The sequence below is a fragment of the Spermophilus citellus genome (assembly GCF_964194105.1).
Source record: "Spermophilus citellus genome assembly, chromosome: 15".
Taxonomy (NCBI): Eukaryota; Metazoa; Chordata; class Mammalia; order Rodentia; family Sciuridae; genus Spermophilus; species Spermophilus citellus.
Window position 1 is genome coordinate 35780826 of NC_138195.1, and position 22952 is coordinate 35803777.

General features: G+C 40.5%; 2 protein-coding genes across 14 annotated transcripts in view; one reads left to right on the plus strand and one right to left on the minus strand.

The window, feature by feature from the left end:
• The window catches only part of LOC308633991 (uncharacterized protein), a 40701-nt gene extending 31831 nt beyond the window's left edge, over nucleotides 1-8870 (plus strand). For all 3 annotated transcript variants that reach the window (XR_014018930.1, XM_081267506.1, XM_081267507.1), the window contains 2 exons: nucleotides 6146-6309; nucleotides 8740-8870. Coding sequence is in view for 2 of the 3 variants with exons in the window: in XM_081267506.1 (XP_081123632.1) it covers nucleotides 6146-6309; nucleotides 8740-8787 (212 nt within the window). In the remaining variant the exon portion in view is untranslated. The remainder of the gene's footprint in view (nucleotides 1-6145; nucleotides 6310-8739) is intronic.
• RHOBTB1 (Rho related BTB domain containing 1) overlaps nucleotides 6682-22952 on the minus strand; it is a 73999-nt gene continuing 57728 nt past the window's right edge. For all 11 annotated transcript variants that reach the window (XM_081267504.1, XM_081267502.1, XM_081267505.1 and 8 more), the window contains 4 exons: nucleotides 18580-18730; nucleotides 12267-12355; nucleotides 9371-9476; nucleotides 6682-8905 (listed from right to left, as the gene is read on the minus strand). In XM_081267504.1, the coding sequence (XP_081123630.1) occupies nucleotides 8736-8905; nucleotides 9371-9476; nucleotides 12267-12355; nucleotides 18580-18730 (516 nt within the window). In that variant the 3' untranslated portion in view covers nucleotides 6682-8735. The remainder of the gene's footprint in view (nucleotides 8906-9370; nucleotides 9477-12266; nucleotides 12356-18579; nucleotides 18731-22952) is intronic.

Here is a 22952-nt window from a genome sequence, read left to right on the forward strand (position 1 = left end):
CTATTTTAGTCGTTTTTGTGTAGCTATAACAAAGTGCCTGAGACCTTTGTACAGAATAAAAGTTTATTTTCTCATAGTTCTGGGAGGTGGGGTTTCAAGATTTGATGGCCAAATCTAGCAAGTGCCTCATGCTCTGTCATTGCTCTTCACTTAATGATGTGAGAACTAAATGAGACACGGGCTCACAAAGCACTCATCATGGTGCTTGTCTATAATATTTAGTCAAACTGTTAACTTTTATTATTGTGGTTCTCAAATCCATGTTTTTGATTCTGGTAAAGTAGTGCCAAGACTTGGAGCATTGGTCCACACAGTTGGGTACGATAAAGAAATATTTGAGTGAATCTGGAAGAGCATGGAAAAGCATATTGGAGCATACCTGAGGTCTAACCGCCCTGGCTATCTATGCAAATTTAAGCAAAAGAGAGCCAGGGTAATTAGCAGTACATCATGTGCTAGGGAGACAGTCTACATTCATTTTGGTTCCTTCCTTCCTTCCTGATTGATTGATAAGACCATTTCTTTGGGTTAAAATGTTCAGATGTTTGGTCACTTATGATGACTATTGACTATTTACTTTTACTTTTTTTTTTTTTTTTTAAGCACTGGAGATTGAGCCCAGGGATGTTATACCACTGAGTTATATGCCAGCCCTTTTGTTAATTTTTGAGACACAGTCTTTCTAAGCTACTCAGGCTGGTCTTTCAATCCTCCTGCCTCAGCTTCTGGAGTAACAAGTATGTACCATTGCACCCAGCATGGCTACTTTTTTTTTTTTAAATTAATTTATTTATTCTAATTAGGTACATATGACAGCAGAGTGCATTTTGATTCATTGTATACAAATGGAATACAAGTTTTCATTTTTCTGGTTGTACATGACGCAGTGTTGCATCATATGTGCAGTCGTACATGTACCTAGGGTAATGATGTCCATCTTATTCCGTCATCTTTCCTGCCTCCGTGTTCCCTTCCTCCCTCCCTCCTCTTTGCTCAAAGTTCCTCCATTCTTCCCATCCCACCCCGCCCCCATTATGGATCAGCATCCAGTTATCAGAGAAAACATTCCACCTTTGGTTTTTTGGGATTGGCTTACTTAGCATGATATTCTCCAACTCCATCCATTTACCTGCAAATGGCATAATTTTATTCTCTTTTAATGTTGAGTAATATTCCATTGTGTATATATGCCACAATTCCTTTATCCATTCATCTATTGAAGGGCATCTAGGTTGGTTCTACAGTTTAGCTACTGTGAATTGAGCTGCTGTAAACATTGATGTGACTGTGTCACTATAGTATGCTGATTTTAAGTCCTTTGGGTATAGAATGAAGAGTGGGACAGCTGGGTCAAATGTTGATTCTATTCCAAATTTTCTAAGGAATCTCCATACTGCTTTTCAGAGTAGTGGCACCAATTTGCAGTGCCACAAGCAATATATGAGTGTGCCTTTTTCCCCACATCATCGTGACTAGTCATTTAAAAATCATTCAGATTTATTAAGTGAAGAGCTATCTTGGTACTTGCAGTGGGATCCAAGCAGTGGGTGTGGGGCAGAGAGAGAAATCTGAGTCCTTTCATCTGATTAAATGATGGGGCTTTGTGGTTTATACTTGGAGCAGAAAACTAGGAGAAAGGGAAGTTTGACTATTTACTTTTAATTTTTTTTTTTTAATTTATCCAGGACTGTCAAAGAGAGAATTTATCCAGGACTTTCAAGAGAGTTTGAAGAATCTATAGACTTTGTACTGGCAGGTGACTTTTTCTTTAGATTTCATATATGAAATAACAAGATTAGAAGACAACTTCCAGGGCATGTGCACAAGCTCACTAGGGAATCCCCCCTGCACCCCTGCCACCCAGGTTTCAAGATATAATTGACAAATAAAAATTGTATATATTTATGGGGCACAAGATGATATTTTGATATCTGTATACTTTATGAAATGATTAAATCAAGCCAGGGAATCTTTATAAGGCTGAAAATGAGAAGTCTTAGTATTCATTATCTGGATCTCTTGCCTTTCATGAGGTCAGATCTCACACACACACACACACACACACACACACACACACACACACACATGCACGTGCACACACAAACATGTCTAAGTGGGACCCAGTAACTCATTCCAATGACTCACAGTTTTCATCATCAAGAAAGCCTCTTCAGGCCTTTCAGATGGTAGGAAACTAAACTAGTTACTCCTTTCATTGGTCAGAGGGCAGAAGATCTCTGGTTTGGGTCAGAGCTTTTCAGATTCTTTATGACTCTTGAATTCTGCTGAATCATATTGTCTTAGTGTGGCGGGGTGGTGGTGGGGTGAGGGTTGGGAAGGAATTTCATCACTGACTTCCGTGTTCCTACACATGTCTATGTTTCAGGAGGCTTTGATTCAGTATATCTAGAGCAGGACCTAGAATCCACTTTTAGATGTCTACCCAGGGCCTGTACAAGGAATTTCACTATAAAGCCAGGGAGAATTATTGCCTAGTGGCTCCATCACTCTGGTACAGTAGAGTAACCATAGGGGATGTAGTCTGTGGAACTCTAGGCAGCCACAGGAGACAAAGGACAGGATGCACAGCACAGACTCAGAAGGGCAGACAACAGAATGAAATTTGTTATATGACACCATTTTTTAAATAATAATAACATTTATGTATGTGAAACAAAACTGATATGTGGATACATATTTAAATACATATATTGACCATGATAGAGGAGTGGATATTATGGATGGAGAAAATAAAAAATGTCTTTGTAATAACTGAGGATGACAACATGCTAAGCACTGAGGAGCATGGCTGCTAGGTCTTAAATATGTCCCCCCAAATTTCATTTGTTGAAAATTGTATCCCCAAATTCATGTGATACCTGAAGTGTGGCCTTTAGAAACTAATTAGAATTAGATAAAATCAGGCAGTACCCCCATAGGACTGGTGGGCTTATAAGATGAGCTGGCCACAGTGGCACCAGACTGTAATCTCAGTAACTCAGGAGGCTGAGCCAGGAGGATCCCAAGTTCAAGGCCAGCTGTAGCAATTTAGGGAATCTCATCGATTCATCAAGATCCTGTTTCAAAATAAAAAATAAAAAAAGTTGGGGATGTAGCTCAGTGGTAAAGTGCCTCTGGGTTTAATCCCCAGTACCAAAAAAAAGGATGAAGAAGAGACACCTGGGCTGACACATGCTTGTTCTGTCTCGCCAGGTGATGCCCTCTGTCATGTTTGGAAGCAACTGGAAAATCCACACTAGACACAGCACAGATGCCGACATGACACCATGCTCCTAGAATCCCCAGGTTCCAGGCCCATGAGCCAAATAAACTGACATTCTTTATGAGTTGCCCAGTCTGTGGTATTCAGTTATAGCAACAAAAGCCAAACAAGATGATGGCTAACTAGACTTTGCATTTAACCTTCAAGAAAAGGAAGAAAAAAATGATTGGGAACAATAAAATGTGCTCCCAGGGAATCAGAGTCTCAACCCAGCTTGGCCTGCTGAGGGTCCAACCTCATCCAACAGGATGGAGACACAGTAAGGGGAAGTGTCCCCTTGGAAAATGTCATCCTCTCTTTTCCCTACCAGACTTTCTCTTGAGCCCCCTGCCCTTTTAACCTCCCCACAGCTCTTACTTTCTAATTCTTTTTTGTTGTTGTTGTTGTTTAGAGAGAGAGAGAGAGAGAGAGAGAGAGAGAGAGAGAGAGAGAGAGAGAGAATTATTTAAATATTAATTTTTAATTTTTTTTAGTTTTCGGTGGACACATTTTTATTTTATTTGTATGTGGTGCTGAGGATCGAACCCAGCGCCCCGCGCATGCCCGGCGAGCGCACTACCGCTTGAGCCACATCCCCAGCCCCTACTTTCTAATTCTTTAATCACTTTCAAGAAGCAGGAAGCAGCAAGATTGGTACTTGGTTGGAGAGTGGCAGCAAGAGACCACAACAAGCACAGCATGGCTGATCTTCTTTTGGATTTCTTGTTTTTGTTTTCAATTTGCTAAGTACACTGGTTCATCTCATTTCTGTTCAGCTTTCATTTACCGAGGACTTGCTATGGACAAAGTTTTGTGTCAAGTGCTTTACCTGAATCATTTAATCAGCACTAAAAACTCAGTGGAATCTGATTCTGTTTTCTAGATGACTCAACAATAGAGCATTATGCATCTTTTCGCTTAACAAATATAACATTCCGTGAGTCTATCACTCCAATTGGGACTACCAGGATCCATCAAATCAACATGTCTATATGTATGTATTTACATATCTATTGATAAAAAATACCCCAAATACGGTTGGCTCCCAAAGAGAAAGAAATGAATCATATTCTTTTCTGCAGTATCTGACTCTTCTTGTCTTTGGATATGTGAACACATATAGATACAAAGGGCTTAATAAATACTTCTTCTATGGAGACACATTTAGGTAGCTCTCATCTCACCTACAGTTACTAAAATATTCTGTTTTATGGAAATAGTGAGCAATTGGAATGAGTTGCTGGCAAGTCACTTTGTGTCTGCTACTATTGTTTATAGTACTTTCATGTCTATGGATATGTAACTGCATGATTGGTTTCCACATGCAGAATTAGCTGTTCATATATTTTCATATATTTTAGTCTGCAAATACCTAACTGATGAGCACCTGCACCTGAACCCATTACAAAAATCATGCCTCTGAATGGCTTAAATAATAGCATCCAATTCAGAGGCATTGCCAGCCAAGCATGGAATTTTCAAATGCAGCCAAATGAACCAATATTGCTTCTCCAGTGCCGCCATACAATCTCCTTCACTTTCAAGTCTAAACCTTTCATGCTGTACATATCACCTGCCTTTTAGTTGAAAAATCAAGACAGGAAAGTCTTCCTAGAAAATAAATTAAGTCATGATATAGGTGGTATCTTCATAAATGAACACCTTGGAAGAAAGAGAGTCCATCTGTGGCTCCGAGTGTTTAAATCAACTTCCAATTCCATGGCTTTGGTCAAGAGCTCTTCCCTTCAATTCCTTATTTCCTTTCTTCCTCTCATCCTCCCTCCCACCTTCCTTTTTTTCTTTTGTAAACTGTCCATCTATATATGGAGACAATAAAAAAAAAAACTTCCCAAATTTTGGTTGGCAGTTTCCTCATTGGTTGCTTGCTAACTATTCTTCTCTTTGAAACTGTGGACAAATACAGATACAAGGGGCTTAATAAATACTTCTTTCATGGAGACACATGACCACTAACTCACATATGCACATACAATGCAAACACATTCTCCCTGACTCTACCTTTCACCTCTACAACGTTTGTGCAATAGCCACATTCTTCTAAAAAAGAGAAATTATTGCTGCTTGTCTACTACCATCCAATTAGGATATATATGTATATGTATGTGTACACATACATACATACATATATATATATATATATATATATATATATATATACACATTATATATGTATGCATACAGGTACTTGTATGTACATGTATGTATGTATATATATATATATATATATATATATATATATATATAATTATACATATAATTATACACACACACATATACTACACACACACACAAATATCTATCTCCATTCAAGAAATACTCTAGTCAAGAAAAATAGTGACATGTAATCTCAGCAAATTGAGAGCCTGAGGCAGGAGGATTGTGAGTTCAAAGCCAGCCTCAGCAAATTAGCAAGGCACTTAGCAACTCAGCAAGAAACTGTCTCTAAGTTAAAATATAAAAAAAGGGCGGAAGATGTGGCTCAGTGGTTAAACACCCCTGGGTTCAATCCCTGGTACCCCCTCAAAAAGAAGGAAACATAGTGCATTTTGACAACTGATATACCATATAATAGAGGCAATGTGAAAATAAATCTCAGAAACACTTCGCATTAAGTGTTCATAATGAAAATATTTTAGTTTACTATAGACCAACAGGATTTTGGGGTCCCCAAGTGCCAACATAGGGGTGCTGAAATCCCTGATGATTTGCAAGCCTTCTAGGAGAAAGACCATGATTTTCTACAGGCGAGACTTCCCTGGTATACCTATATAAAAAGTGATGTGATTGACACCACCCATCTTAAAAAGGTGTGGGGAAATGCTGAAAATTCCATTTTCCTCATTCTACAGTTATTTCTTACAGTGGTCAATTCTTCCCCATGGAGTGAGAGAGAACTTGCCACACAGAAAAGTCCCATTGTGAGATCTCATTTGAGACCTTCTTTCCCTCTGAGCTTGGGCAAACATTACACCACCAGAATTTGTTTGCTGATTTTCCTGAAGGCTTTCTCAGACCTGCTTCTGGAGGTAAGACTTCTTTAAGAGCCCATCAGTACAGATGTTTCACTTAATTGCTGGGAAGTGTCCAAATCCAAATTATAATCATTCCACTAGGATAGAGATGCCCCCCGAGGCTGCACAGTATCTAATGCTATAACCGTTTTAGCCAAGTGCCAAGAGCCTGATGCCTCATTTACATCATGGCTTCGGAATCTCTGCTGATAACACTGAAAACAAAGATGACCACCTTTCAAACAGCCTTGTTACTGGAGCACACAGAAGCCCCCATGATCTAGAACCTTTAAAGTGTTGATAGCTTTAGAAAAGCTATTAAATTCCACACACAATATGATGGTAATCCTTAAAAACAACAACAAAAAACAAACAAAGGCATTTTATAGCTAAACAATTTTATTGGCTTTTTTTTTTTGTGAAATAAAAAACATGAAACAAACCACCGTGGTTAAAGGCCATAATCAGCATCAACCAAATGAACCAGCCACTTGGTTACAGCAGCTGATAACAACACTAGTGGATATTATTGCTTATACCCCATGTTCATTTATATGTCCATTACATTTTGGCAAGATTACAATCAAATGGGAGCTTTGGTTGTACAAATTCAACTATGACTACTCACTGAAAACGCAATCTCTATCATTTTATAATGGGATACATGCCAATTCTCCCTGAGTCTTGACATTTATCCTCTCAGTCCATCTTCTTTCTGCTTCCATTAATGATTTATAACCCCATTAAAAAAAAAAATCAAGGGGGATGCATTTATCACCATCCCTACTCCACTGCCCCCTGTTGTCAGAAAGGGTGTTGCACTTTTGGGCAAGCTCTTGCATCTAATGTGTTTCCACTGTCGAGAATAAACACCCACCTGTAACACAGGTTCCCAAATGCATACAGTTGTCCACAGTGGGATTTGGACTCAGCTGTCTATTTCATTTTACGAAAAGCTAGAAAAAAATAAAATCAAAAGCCCTTAACATCAATAAGTTGACCTCCTAAAAGGATGAGCCCCAGGTCCTGCCCACACAATTTTATAATGTCTCGCCCAGCAGGCACGGAGATGTGGTTTTACAGTGGTGTGTGTGTGTGTGTGTGTGTGTGTGTGTAACATTTTAATTCACAGAGAAGCAATGACTAGATGCCTCTTGAAAGCTCCCCCCCGCTCTACCATTTTCTATTTTAACACTGAAAACTCAGAAGGACCAAGGGTCAGAACTAACTCACAATAGCACCATTTCCTAGACTCTTGGGATTAGATTCCTTTCTGGTTGGAGAAGGCAGGGACCTAGCCTCCAGCTCCATGCTTTCACAGGCCCTGCTGAATTTCAGCAGGAGTGGGTGGTTTGCCTTAGCCTACTTCTGCAGCAACATGAATTTTTCCCTGGGAAGAGTTAAAAATATATGCCTTACAAAATGAAGTTGGTTGGCCACAGGTGAGAGACCTGAGGAAGACAGTTTTCCAGTGGTGAGATGTGACAAACCTGTAGATGGTGGGACGAGTCTGGGGAAATTTTCCCCTACCCATCTCAATTCAAGTCAGAGGAGAGTCTGATGCAGAAGCACGGCAAGATCAAGGAATACTGGGAGACATAACCTAATACAGCAATCCGAACACCAATGCTCTAATGGTAGCTTATGTGTTTAGGTCCACCAGTGAGGCTGCCCTGGATAATGCTGGGATTTAATGAGCCCTTCTAATGATTATAAAGATTATCCTCTTGAATCTAGACATTTTAAACAACAGAATATTTGCTATCACTATATTTTACATGGCACATATAACCATATAATTACTAGCACTTACACAGCAAATATTGTAAATACACATTCTTGGAGTCGAGTTGGTAATTATACCGATGTTATTCAGAAGAACAAAAATTAAGCACTTTCAACTTGCACTTTGGGGGACTTCAGTCCAACCCTTTACTTCACAGCAAAAGGATAACCCTTTAATTATGTAATAATGCTTGGCAGTCATATGGGCCAAGAGAATCACAGGGCGACGTCATGGTCAAATTTGTGGCCTGTAAAATAAAGTAATACATAGTATTCTCGTTTCAACAAAATACAAGAGACCATATAAAAATATTTTCCAATTTGGAATCTGAAACATGAAAGCTGGATTTTTTTTTTCTTTGTATAAAAAAGAAACAAAGTAACGGACTAAAGTTTATTAAGCTTCCAAAAAAAAAAAAAATAGATATATACGTATCAGTTTAAGGAATGCAGTGAGAGAGTCAGCTTCCCTTTTTGTCCAGGCTCATGGATGGTGAGCTTGTGCTTTGATCCTAACAAAGATAAATGCACAAAAGTGGAGGAAGGTCAGTGCCTGAAACCTGAACTACATCGCATCTCTAATAAGACGACTAACTTTACAGTAGTGCTTTTAAAAGTGGTGTATCAGATTACTGATTGTTTTTTTCTGTTCCTCTTCAGGCAACTGCCGGAGATGAATTCCAGAAGCACCACTTTCGTCTTGAGTGACGTTTATTTAGTGCAATGTCTTCCTTCTCTCGTTCCCTTTTCACACGCTGGTAGTGGTCTTCCTCCTTCAGGTACCACACAGGTGGCCAGCGGTGCCGCTCAAAGTACTCCTGATTGTCTGGTGAAGGAAAGACGCTGATGGTTACTCCTGCTGTCCACTAATTGTGCCTGGTGCTTCAGATATCCTCTCCATAGCCTGATATGGCGGAGACTATGAGTAGCACCATCTGCAGATGGTGACACTAGAGTTTAGAGAGGTAGACTCTCTTGCCCACAAGTCCTGCAGCTGAGCACAGAGAACCTGAACCATTTGATTTTAGAGTCTAAGCTAGCTCCCAGGACCAGCCTCCCTAGACAAGGGGGAACCAACAACCTCGGTGCAGCATGGGACCCTGAACTCCAGTCCACCTGAGTCCCCCATACAAGTCATTCTCCAAAGAGAATCCTCAGACTACTGTTCCTGTGACTGCCAGGCAAGGACTTCTCCATGAGATGAGCTCCCCCCCTCCCACTGCATGGAAGGTGCTAGCTACTTCAGTCAGGTGGGGAGAACTGGATGAAGGGGTACCTCCCATGGTCTTACCTGCAGATTTTGATTTGATTTCTTTGCGGAACTTGGAACAAACACTGTTGTAGTTGGTGCAGATGTGGTGCAAACACCAGGCGGCCAACTGGTTGGCATTGTGAAACTGCAGAAAAGTGACCAAAATGGGGATCAGATTCTTATTTTCTAAAGTGAGGAGTCTATAGAGAAATTGGAAGCCATCATAAGGGAGGAAAGAAATGCAGGGCCCACAGAACTGATTCAGGAAAGCTCCTGTTTTGACCTCGGTGTTTTGACTTTGGCCATGGCTCTGATGCCCGCCAAGGGTAGTGTTTGGCACATCCTCCCTCACCCCCACCGTGACAGAGACGCCCAAAATAATCACTGTATCACATCATTTTTAAAACAGGCCTTGCCCTTTTGCCCTCCTCCTGCCACCTGGCCTCTAATGATGAATGGCCCTGCCCTCTGGAAGGCACCAGCCAGCAGCAGAGAGCAGCGATGTCACCTCTGTTTAAGGAAGCCTCCGCAACAGAATACTCCGTGTCACATGTCAGAGCTCAGCTTGCTGGGGCCAAAGATCAGAAAGACGAGACTGTGGAATGCGTGGCTGTCCTATACCTGTCCTCTGGTTACATAAGAGGAGCAATCAGTCTGGGAAGGGTGGGAGGGGGACAACTACTCCATCTTTTTATTCTGAGCAGATGCTCAGGGAGGTAGCAGCTGAGGTAGCAATGACTGCAAAAGATCTGATGCTCAAAAAACTAACGGCCATGGGGCTGGGGATGTAGCTCAGTGGTAGAGCACTTGCCTCGCACATGTAAGGCACTGGGTTCGATCCTCAGCACCACATAAACATAAATAAATAAAAGTAGTTTGTCCATCTACAACTAAAAAATATTAAAAAAAAAAAACCCAGCAGCCAACATTCCCCTTATCCTATTACATACAGCATGGCTCCCCTCGACCTGCCCCTCATGCAGATGTTTTATTGGCCATAGAGACCTCAACCCCTGTGGCTTGTACCTCCACTAAGAAGGACAATAGAAAAGCCCAAGTTCTCAGAAACCCTCTCAAGAGACTGAAAATCACAACTCCAAACATTGGAGAGAGTATGACGTTGATGCCTCCAGCTTCTCTTCGATGTTCAATTTCTCTCTGAAAATGATTGGTAGTGGTGAGCCAGGTTGGCAAGTGCCAGCTCCAGAGAGCCAGCTGATGGTCTAAATTTCTTTCCTGCTCTGAGTCCAGTGACTTCATATTACTACATCCAGTTGCAGTGGGAGCACTTACACCACAGAAGTTGGAAAAGGCAACAGATCAGGGACCCGCTTGCCCCCAAGGGTAAACGTTAAGCTCTTTCCAGCTCTTTACTAGGTTAAGATTGAACAAACCAACTAAGGAGACTCCATTCTAAACTCTTTCTGCCAAGGGCTTAGCATAATCAGATTTCCTTGCAGGATGTGTGTATGTGTGTGTGGGATGGGTGGTAGGGGGAGGGGACGGGCTGGGGACACTGAGAAAACAGACATAAGTGCAAATTATGACCTCAAGTGAACTGGTCCTACATGAAATTCTGAGTCATTTCATTTTTCCCTAGGAGGGACACTTACTGAATAGAGCACAAGTTTTAAACTGTCACCCAAATGGGGAATGTTTCAAAAGACCCCAAATTTCAAACCATGGTAGGGGGCTTACTGATTCTACCACCACAGATGTCTGTCTTCAGTTTGGATGCTGTTTATGTTGGATGTAATAATCTGGATTCATGGCTGTTTCTCTCGCTTGCCTATGATTGCCCCGAAGGCAGGGAACCTACTGTTTGTAATGTGTACACCCTTAGCCCAGGGTGGTGCCTGGTACTCGGAGAGAGAAAATAACAAATATTTGTTGAATGCTAAGTCAGAGTGAGTAGGCTGTCCTAAGTCCTGTTCCACCTTCTAACACTTTGAACCTGAGCCATCTCCTGTGGCCACAGCAGAAGGGCCTGAGCGACAACTGCCATATTGCACCTTCCTCTCCTTGAAACCACCTCCTCTCCCTCGATCAATTAAATTACTCAATTTAAATACTGGTTTAAATTGCCTGACTTCAGACTTATTAAGCCACTGCCCTAAGACAGAGAGTAAGAGAGTGAGAATGAGCACACAGAAAGCCAAACACAAGCAGAAAGACGGTAGAACTTATTCATTCCTTCAGTGGAAAACTCATTGCCCATCAGTCCAAGCCAGGGACTAGCATTCTGCCCATGTGCCTTTCCTCATGAGAGGGCTCCCATTCTCCAGGGCTCTTTCTACATTCTCTTCCACCTAATTCTCAAAATGACCTGTAAGGGGGTGAGGTTGTGAATTGCCATCCACACTATTCTTAGAGTAGAGGATACTGAGGCAGATTAGCTTCATGCCTTAGAGAAGTTTTTGTTGATAAAGCTGAAGCTGGCTCTTGGTCTTCTCTGGAGGAAGAATGCAAGTATGTATTGGGATTATGGATATTGATGTTAATAAGTACTGATTTTAGAAAACCCCAGGAAAGCTTCAGGGAGCTCTTCATTAATGTGTGTGTGTGTGTGTGTGTGTGTGTGTGTGTGGCATTATAGGGCTTCATGGGATTTTAGAAACTGTTCAAGAATTCAAAGAAGGGAGACAAAACCTCCCCCTATCTTGCTCCAGAGGTTCTCCCACATGTGAAGACAGTGCCTTAGGGGACCATGGGACTGGTGTGGGGGTGGGGTCCTTGTTGTTTTATCAAAGGAAGCCCAGCAGGCTGAATGGTGCCTTGAAATGTAAAACTCTCAGATCTTCTCCATGTACACAGGGGGCCTCTGTGACTCAGTGGTGACATCTTTATTTAGACAGATGCAAGAGTGGAATGTTTTATCAGCATTAAATGAACGGATTGAACACACTTATGAGGTGAAAAGCAAACTGTAACAAACCTGGGCCAATTCCAAATAGGAGAGCACTTCCCCATCAATGCCCACGCCACTCATGGCGGCCTTGGTCAGCTCCTGAACAGCGTGCTGCTCTGGGGAAGAGAGAGAGGGCCAAAGAATGTTAAAACTGTGTTCTGCAAGCCAGACACCTTGCCTGAAGGGGCTGGGCTGGGACCAGTTAAGAAGGGAGGAAATATGGGACACGGCTCTGGGCAGCCATCCAAACTGACCAGGATTCTTTTAATATGCAGCACTCTGGCATCCAACCATTGCGCCAACATCCCTGTCGTGTTTGTGCTTCTGAATTAAGAATCCTCTAGACTCTCTCTGTCTTATCCAGGATGGTCACCACTGGCCATATCAGACTATTTAAACTTAAATTAATCACAATTAAATAAAATGAGAAGTTCAGTTCCTCATTCACACTGGGCACATGAAACACTCAATGGCTACACATGCCCTCAGCGTTGGACAGTGTAGGGTTAGAACATTTCCATCACTGTGAGATAGTTCTCCTGAACAGAATGGTTCTAAATAGTCTATCATCTCTCTAGAATCTTCTAGGCCATTCCTAGCATCAACGTTCCTGTTGGACAGTTTCTGTGCTGACATGGCTCTCATTCTCAATAAGCTCTGACAGTGAAGAAATCGAAGGACAGGAAAAATAAGTCTATGGGGGAATTAAAAATGTGGATGCATGTGTCTGTATCAATAGCTATAGATGGATAATGTATTGTTCAGCCTCTTGGATTATAAAGATGAGGGAACTGGAGTCAGAAGAAACAAAAAACCCAAGTTGGGAGGGTCTTTCTGCTTGGGAGATAATGTCCAAATCTTGTAAGCCGAATTTAAATTGGTGTCTGGGTTCGGCTGTTTCTTGCCTCTGTTTGGACTGTCTGTGGCCTCTGGGGTTGATGTGTGTGTGTGTGTGTGTGTGTGTGTGTGTGTGTGTGTGTGTGTGACCAGGCTTGGCCCAGTATTTCTAGCTCTTTGATGTTGATATCTTCTCAGGCATTGTACTTGCTCTTCTAGCCCAATATATATCCAGATCTCATTTTATTGCACTTCACAGAACTTATGTTTTTTACAAATTGAAGGTTTGGAGCAACCCTGTGTTGAGTGAGTCTACTGGAGACATTTCCCCAACAGCCTGTGCTCACTCTGTGTCTCTGTGTCACATTTTGATAATTTTCAAAATATTTCGAACATTTTTATCATTATTATATGTGTGTACACATATGTATGTGTGTGTATATATAAATCTCATAATAATATACATTATATATGTATGTACATGTATATATGTATGTATATATAAAATTATTATTATATTTTTGGTGCCGGAGATTGAACCCAGGGGCATTTAATTACTAAGCTACATCCCAAGCCCTTTTAAAAGAATATTTTATTTAGAGACAGGGTCTTGCTAAATTGCTTAGGTTACTGAGTTGCTAAGTTACTGAGGCTGGCTTTGAATTTGTGATCTTCCTGCTTCAGCCTCCTGAGCTGATGGGATTACGGACATGTGCCACAGCACCTGGCTATTACTGTGTAAGTTTATGATGATCTTGGATAAATTATCTTTAATGTTGCTATTATAATTGTTTTGGGGTGTCATAAATTGTGCCCATAGAAGATGATGAACTTAATAGACAAATGTGTGTGTTCTGACTGTTCCACTGACTGATTATTCCTGTTTCCTCTCTCTCCTTGGTTCTCCCTATTCCTTGAGACACAACAGTATTGAAATTATACCAATTAATAGGCTTATAATGACTTCTAAGTGTTCAAGTGAAAGGAAGAGTCACACTCTTTATTTATTTATTGTTGTTGGTACTGGGGATTGAACCTAGGGGTACTTCATACAGTAATTTTTGAATTTTGAGACAGGTCTACATTGCTGAGTCTGGTTCTCCAATTTGTGGTCCTCCTGCCTCTGCCTCCTGAGTCACTAGGATTACACTCCCAACTCCTCTCACTTTAAATCAAAAGCTAGGAATGGTTAAGTTTAGAGAGGAAGGCATGTCAAAACCCAGGAAAGGCTGAAAGCTAGCCTTCTTATACCAAACAGTCAAGTTGCGAATGCAAAAGAACAGTTCTTGAAGGACATTGCAAGTGCTACTCCAGGGAATGATAAGTAAGATAGCCTTATTGCTGGATCTGGAGGAGTCTCAGCGGTCTGGAGAGAAGAGCCAACCAACCACAACATTCCCTAAGCCAAAGTAAGGTCCTAACTCTCTTCAATTCTATGAAGGCTGAGAGAGGTCAGGAAGTTGCAGAGAAACGTGAAGCTAGTGGAGGTTGGTTTATAGGCTTAAAGGAAAGAAGACGGCTTGATAATGTAAGAGGGCAAGGTGAAGCAGCAAGCGGAGCACCTGCTGCTAATCATCCAGAAGATGTGGCTAAGACAATCGATGACTCTGAATAACAGGTTTGCAATGCAGACAGAGCAGCCTTTCATTGGAAGAAGATGCCATCTAGGGCTTCCATAGAGAGAAGAAGCCAATGCCGGGATACAATGCTTCCAAGGACAGGGTGACTCTCTTATTAGAGGATAAAGCAGCTGGAGAATTTAAGATGAAGCCACTGCTCATTTGTCACTCTGAAAATCAGAAGGCCCTCAGGAGTTACACTAAATATGCTCTGCCTCTGCTCCAGAAATGGGACATCATCTGGATGGCAGCACATCTGTTTACAATAGAATTTATTGTTTTTAGCCCACCGTTGAGACCTGCAGTTAAGAAAAAAACAAGATTTCTTTCAAAATATTAGTGATCACTGGCAATACACCTCGTCACCAAAGAGCTCTAATACAGATGCTATTTTAGTCAGCTCTTTTACTGCTGTGACCCAAAGACCTGACAAGAACAATTAGAGGAGGAGAAGTTTATTTTGGCACTCCTGGCTTAAGAGGTCTCAGGCCATGGACAGCTAACTTCATTCCTCAGGGCTTCATTCATCATGGCAAAGGGTGTGGCAGAGGAAAGCAGCTGGGGACATTGTGTCAGCAGGCAGAGATAGCTTTGCTCAACAAAGACAAAATATAAACCCCAAAGGCACACTCCCCAGGGACCCACCTGCTCTAGCCGCCCTCTAACTGCCTAAAGTTACCACTCAATCCACTTTTCAGGACAATAATTTGCTGATTAGATGAAGGCTCTCATAACCCAATCATTTCATCTCTAAATCTTCTTGTATTGTCTCATGCATGAGCTTTTGGGTACCTTACATCGAAAGCATAATAGATGTATAATGAGATTAATGCCATCTTCATGCCCAACACAACATTAAATTGGAAAACATTCTGGAAAGGATTTACCATTCTAGATGCCACTAAGAACATTCATGTTTCATGGCAAGAGGTCAAAAGAGCAACATTAACAGGGGTTTGCAAGAAGTTGATTCCAACCCTATGGATGACCTTGAGGAGTTCAAGACTTCAATGTACAAAGACACTGCAGATGGGGTAGAAATAACAAGAGGGCTAGAATGGGAACTTCTAAGAGAACTGCAGCCTGAGGATGTCACTGAATTATCACAATCTCATGACAGAACTTTAATGAGTAAGGAGTTTCTTCTTAAAGACGAGCAAAGTGGCTTCTTGATAGAAACCTGCACCTGGTGAAAACACTGTGTGCATTGCTCAGATGAGAACAGATCCAGAATGTCACAACAACTTAGTGAGGAAGAGGCAGTAAGATTGGGAGCACTGACTCCACTTTCAAAAGAGATTCTACTGTGGGCGAATGCTATCAAATAGCGTCATAGGCTGCAGCCTACTCTTCTGTGAAAGGGTCAGTCGATGCAGCAAACTTCATGGCCATCTGGTTTTAAAAAGCCACCACAGCCACTTCAACCTTTAGCATCACCACCTTGATCAGCCAGTAGCCCTCAAAACTGAGGCAAGACTCTTCACCAGAAAAGAGATTGCATCTGGCTGAAGGCTCAAAAGATTGTTAGCATTTTTTTTTTTAAGCAATAAAGCATTTTTTCATTAGGTATGCTTTTTTTTAAAGACATAACATTCTTTCATACTTCATAGATTATAGTAGATTGTAAACATAACTAATATTCTCTGGGAAACCAAAGCTTCACGTGGCTCACTTTATTGTGATATTTGCTTTACTGTGGTGGTCTGGAACTGAACCTGCAACATGTCTGAGATACACCTGTATCGTACAACCCATGCTTACTTTGTGCTTTGGCTTCATGTACTCAGTGTGCCTCTATCTGGTCAGTTTGGCATCTGGAACTGAATGATTTCTTTGGCAAAACCCTCTTCAGCTGCACTGATAAACAAAACTATTTGGCACAAAATTTCCCAGAGAAGTCATCCGGGTTCTTTCATTTTAGATAACTGCAGCATTTCTTTTCTTTTGTTGCAGGGAGGTGGGGGCTACTGGGGATTGAACTCAGGGGCACTCAACCACTGAGCCACATCCCCAGTCCTATTTTGTATTTTATTTAGAAACAGGGTTTCACTGAGTTGCTTAGCACCTCGCTTTTGCTGAGGCTGGCTTCAAACTTGTGATCCTCCTGCCTCAGCCTCCCAAGCCGCTGGGATTACAGGCATGTGCCACTGCACTCGGCGAGCATTTCTTGATATTTATTTAACACTAGCTTGGCAAAGCATTTCACCCTGGAAACTGAATTTTAAATACTCTGCAAAGATATTCTAGACACTCTAGACAAACATGCCAAATACTATCAATGATTAAAGGAATCATTCTGGGGAAGCAATATATTAAATAATCACAACAGTAATAACAACATTTAACGACAATACTAAATGTACATAGAAGTATGGAGTTCATACACAAAGTTTTCTCTGGATTATTTAAAAAAATAGCTTTCATGGAGAAATCAATCCCATGTTATCATTGCCAGTCCTAATATTTTAGCAAAAATGGCAATATTCCAGGACTCATCACAAACCTTGTTTGATGAATTTGACTCCAAATTACTTTTGGCCATTAAAAAAATCAAATTCATCCTCAAAGGACAAATATTTGGAAAACCTGTGGAGAGTTACATGAAACTCATATTTCTGAAAAAAGGAGCCGTCCCCTGCAGCCTGCTGAAGTTAGTGTTTAAAAAGTAGTACACTCAGTTGGATCTATGGCTTTAGGTATATTAGTAAAAAACCCTTTTTAAACAAATCTAACAGCAATGCTTCAGCTCTCTATTGGGGGGAAGAAGTAGGGAAGAGAGAGGACTTTGATCTTCAGATGGTTTGTGTGTAGCAGAAACCTGGAGGACAGAAAAACTCATCTTTCCCATTTGAAGTCCTTGCCAGAAAGTGAAGTGTAGAGAGGGTGGGTTGGTTTATTCATTTGCTCATTTTTATTCACTCAATTATTCAAGAAATGTTTATTGAGAGCCTAATAGGCTCAGGCACTTTTCCATGTACAGGGGAAAGGCCAGTGAACAAGACAGGCACTGTCTGTCTCTGCTTTCATTCTTCATAAGAATAACCACAGTAATAAAAACCCAGTTTGCTAATTGACACCTCTGGGGAGCAAAGCAGAGGATTTAAATTTTTAAAAGTTGACAAAAAGATATCTAAATGCATATATCCTATACAGACCTGCTTCAGTTTATCAACTGAACGAAACTAGGAATTGTAGATAAGGTTCTTGAAGCTAAGCCAACCTCCCCTTTTTCTTTTTTCCCCAAAATGAACTTGACAATGTCAGAACATTTTCTGAAATAGCTATAAGAAAACCACTTACATAATGCTTACTAGGAGCCAGACACTGTTCTAAAGACTTTATATATTTTAACTCACTTAATCTTCACAATAACTCTAAGGTAGATAATATTATTCCTGCTTTAAAAGAGAGAAAGCTGAGCTACAGAACTAAGGTTCTATAAAGGACAAAGTCATTGGTCAGTAAATGGTGGAACCCAAATCAGAAACTAGGCAATTTGGCTCTGTAGTCTATACTTAGCCACTGCACCAACTGCCTCTTCCTTAAACACTGTGTCTGTGCACACATTATGATAGGATGTTGGTGACAGAATCTTTTTATTTCAAGTTCTGTGCCCACAAATGACTCGGCATGCATAGAGCATGTGCCTCCAGGGCAGGGTCCTGAATTACCATTATATCTGTATCACCTAACAGGGACTAGCACAAAAACAGATGCTTAAAAAATATTTTTTGAACTGCTGATACATTTGGTCAATTCATATCGCGGATATAAAACAGTCCTATTTGGGGGGATAAAAAAATACCTTCTTATTCCCTGGAGCTCTTATTTTAAATGTGATCTTGAAGAATACGACAGACCCTGTGCAAAGTCATCAGCCTTACCTGCAAGTGCAACCAAGTGTGGCAGGCAGAATCTGTTTGCCAAGGCAATTAGTTCCAGTGGATCCAGGTCCAAGTTAGGCGACAACTGCTTGGTATAGAGATAATCCAATACAGCTTGCATTGACATCTTGTTTATGTTTGGGAGATGTACCTGAAATGTTACACAAAACACTCAATTCTGCTGGAGAAATCAGGGAGTAGGCTCATTTTCAGGCTATGTGCTTATAAATATCCCAACTGTGGGATTCGATACTGCCAAGTCTCAGATACCTGCTTTGAGGCTGTGCGCAGAAATCATTCAGTATTTATGGCTTTAAACATAATGGTTTGATTTGTAGTTGACAAAAGAGTGGAGCTGCTTGACAAAGTCTGATTTGGAATTTTTAAATGGCTATTCAGATGTATAAATCAGACAAATGGGCTGCAAACGTGTGGTGACATTATGGGCCCTCCTTGGCAGGTACTGATAAAACTCTACTGTGGAAGAAAGAAATCTAGAAACACGACAGGTGTTGGTTGGGGGTGTGCAAGACACACTGTTGCCGACACAGGAGAGCGCCTGCTCTCTAAGATGTTGAGAGAGATGACAACCATCCCGGTTGCCACAGTGACTGGCTTGATTCTGATGTTCTATCCATATGTGTTAGCGCCATATATATGCTTTATTATTTTTTCCTACAACCACTTGGATTCAGAACTACTGGAACATTATTAGGTCTCAGTTGATTTGGAAAATCCAAAGGAATCCCTGCTGGGACATCTATGGGGAGTGGTTGATGGGGTCTGATGTACAGTCCTCTTGTCAAGATATCTCGAGGACCTGGAATTGTTCATATAAATGCATGCTGGAGTTTGCTGCCTGGAGGTTCAGTTTGAGACAGGTGGGCAAGGATGGAGAGGGATATACTCTCTTAAGCGGCTACTCTTTATTCCAGGTCCCCAACCAACTCCATGAGATAGACCCTGGCATGGTACATAGTAGTGCCACTAGCTTTTCCTACTGGAATGTTGATGATTACAAAAATTAACCTTTCTAGAAGGCCTCCTATACACCAGTCATTTTGCTAAGCTTTCTACATAAACCATCCAATTTGCTTTTTATCTCCACTCTAGGAGGAAGAGACATTATTTTTACCAGTTTACAGAAAAGGAAACTGAGGTTCAGGGAGGTTAAAGCTTAGGTCCAAGGTCACAGAGCTATTAAGTGGGGACTGGGATTTAAACTCAGGAGTATCATTCTTCTAAAGACTGTTTTTCTAATTACTGTGCAGTACTCGAAGCCATTAACAGCAAGGAAGTAAAGGTTTGGGTTATAGAACAATAATGTGCTACATTTCACTAATAGTTTTTAAGAATTACATTTCTAATTTAAAAGGATAACAGTTATAAATTTCCTAATTCTGGTACTTAAACCTGTAGACAGTATATAAAGATATAAAGATCTATATCTAAATATGATTACATCCATATAAAACATGATCATATCTATATAGTACACATAACTACACCTCCCCCATATATATTTATTTCTCTCTCCACACACACACACACACACACACACACATCTTCGGCATTCTACAAGGAGCTCATGGCCTATGGTTCCAGAATTAAGCCATAAAAACTTCCCATATTATTCTCCTTTGTAGTCACCAGCCACCTCAGAGGGAGCATATATTTTCAGCAGGTAGAGTCATTCTTTATTATATTATATGGAAGGACTAGAAAAATTCTTGGAAATATTAAGAAATCTACACTTCCCTTTGAGACACAGCCAGTGAAAACCATATTTATGATTCCATAAATAAGCTGCATGAGTCATTATAATCAAGTTTCTTTCGTTGGTTGTTTTTTTTTTTTTTTTTTTTGTTACCGGGGATTGAACCCAGGGGTGCTTAACCACTGAGCCACATCCTCAGCTCATTTTTTTATATTATATTTAGAGATAGGGTCTCACTAAGTTGCTTAGGACCTTGCTAAGTTGCTGAGGCTGGATTTGAACTCGTGATCGTCCTGAGTCAGTCTCCCTAGCAACTGGGATTACAGGTGTGCACTGTTGTGCCCAGCTCATTTCAAGTTTCTAGCACATCATATATAATAGAATTTGATTAATAAAAACTCTTATTGACATTATTATCTTAAAGCCATACACATACTGGGCCGTGTGAAATATTCAGATGTTGGAATGTTAGTTATTCCTCTCTTCAACCAGTTGCACCTGAATATAAATATCAATTGCCATTTGAGTGAGTCTAATACTGGCTGTACCTGTGTGTATGCTTACATACACATGTATTGATATGCACATGCATTTGTCTTATACAGATAATGAAGTTCCTTATGGATGCTCGCACAAACTTGTTTCTGTGTATATGTAAACAGCAAAATTTCATTACTCTAGAATGATGTTTGGATTAGTGGTTTTCTAAATATTTGAAGATTAAGTTGTGAAGCTTTTAAGATTTGAATTTTTTTGTAATCAAAGTATCCATATTTTACAAAGTGCTAAGTGCCATATTACTAATTGTTAATACAAGCTGCAGAGCTTCTGCTTGCTCATGTACAGGGATGTCTGTTGCCTCTGAAAAGAATGCCTAAGGGACAGAGTAAGAGTCTGGGGCAGGCCCAGGCATATGCTACTAAAATACTGTGCAATCTTTGATAAATCACTTACCCTCTCTGACTTTCAGTTTCCTCATCTCATATGGAAGGAATCTGGAATAGATTTTTAAAAAGTTTCTTCTTTATTGACACTGAGTTTTGAAAATATTTAAATTGTCTTAACACTGTTTGCTAAGACTGTGTTCTCTAAATCATTCCTTAAAGAAAAAAAATGCCCAGTGGAAATACAAATATGAAAATGGACATCTTAAGTTAAAAGACGTTATTTTGGGCCACAGGATATGACAGATTCCAGTGAGCAGCACTGCCCCACTCCTGCCTGTGTCCTCTGAGTGTTCTGATGTTGATAATCACCCATGCCTGCTGTTTCCTTTTTGCTTAATATGACGTTAACAAGTTTTGAAGTGATGATTCTTTTTGGCAAATAATGTTAGGGACCCTTAGAAATAACCATCAAATGAAAATAAAAACACTTTCAGAACGTGCATTTTTTTTCCTCTAGTGGTTGATTTTTTTAAAAACAAAGTCTGTTCTGTGACTTCCATATTTATAATTAATTGTGTAACAACCTTGGATAGCACTTTAAAAATAATATACATAAAGCTACAGAAGAAATTGAATACAAAGTTTTAGATCCTACTGGCTGAATGTTGCTTAAAGAAAAAAAAATGAGTAATGAGGGGGCTGGGATTGTGACTCAATGGTAGAGTGCTCGCCTTGCATGGAGGAGACCCTGGGTTCGATCCTCAGCACCACAGAAAAATAAATAAATAAAGGTTTTGTGTCCATCTACAACTAAAAATTTTTAAAAAGTGAGTAATGAAAGAGAATATAGCATACTAAACAATGTTGCATATTCTAGTTCAGTTGGTTTAAAATTTTAATTGTGAAGATTAGCTCAGACCATTAGGCTTATAATTAGAGATAGTCTCATACAGAAGGAGAAAGCATTCTAGATCTAGAGCACTGCTTACTACAAGCCGGGCATGCATTTTTAATGAACCACTTGCTGAGTACCTCGGGGGAGAGAATTATGCTTACTGCTACATTAAAAGTAATGAGAAAAGATCTATGTAAGATATAGTGTTCTTGAATATTAAAGGACAAAAATGTTAAAGCAACAACAGGCATAATTCCTTCTGGATATGCATGTGCATTCTATTAATTCTCCCCCCCTCTCACCAAATAGGCTGAACTTCATGGGGGAAGTCAGATTACCCCAAGACAATCAACAGTTAAATGATGACCTAGGAAGACCAAATCCCAAGTGTGAAAACCAAGCCCCAGTGTGAAGACAGGAGAAATCAACTGTGGGGTATTTACAAGCCTTTGACCAAGTGCCTCTTCCCTTTACCTAGGACCACCACCATCTTGCTTCTTAGTTTAGAAAGGGAACTGGGGGCATTTTAATTTATGTCTCTCAGGGCACAGAGACCTTCACCCCCTCATGGAAAGAATTTAACAAGAATACTCTGGGATAACAGTCTCTGACATTTGTTGAGCATTTACACGTTCTAGGTGTCACATTTGAGACATCACACATGCATTCTCTTACTTTATTTACACTCTGAAGAAGGTTCTCTTGTCATCCCCATTTTATAGATGGAGGAAACAGGTTTAGAGAAGGTTGGTCACTTGCCCAAGGTCAAACTGGGCCTAGAGTTCATAACTACTAAATGACAGTGTATGCTGGAAATAAAAGAAAGGGGGCAGGAAAGGGTGGAAATGGGTTTCTAGTGTACTGGCTAATGGAA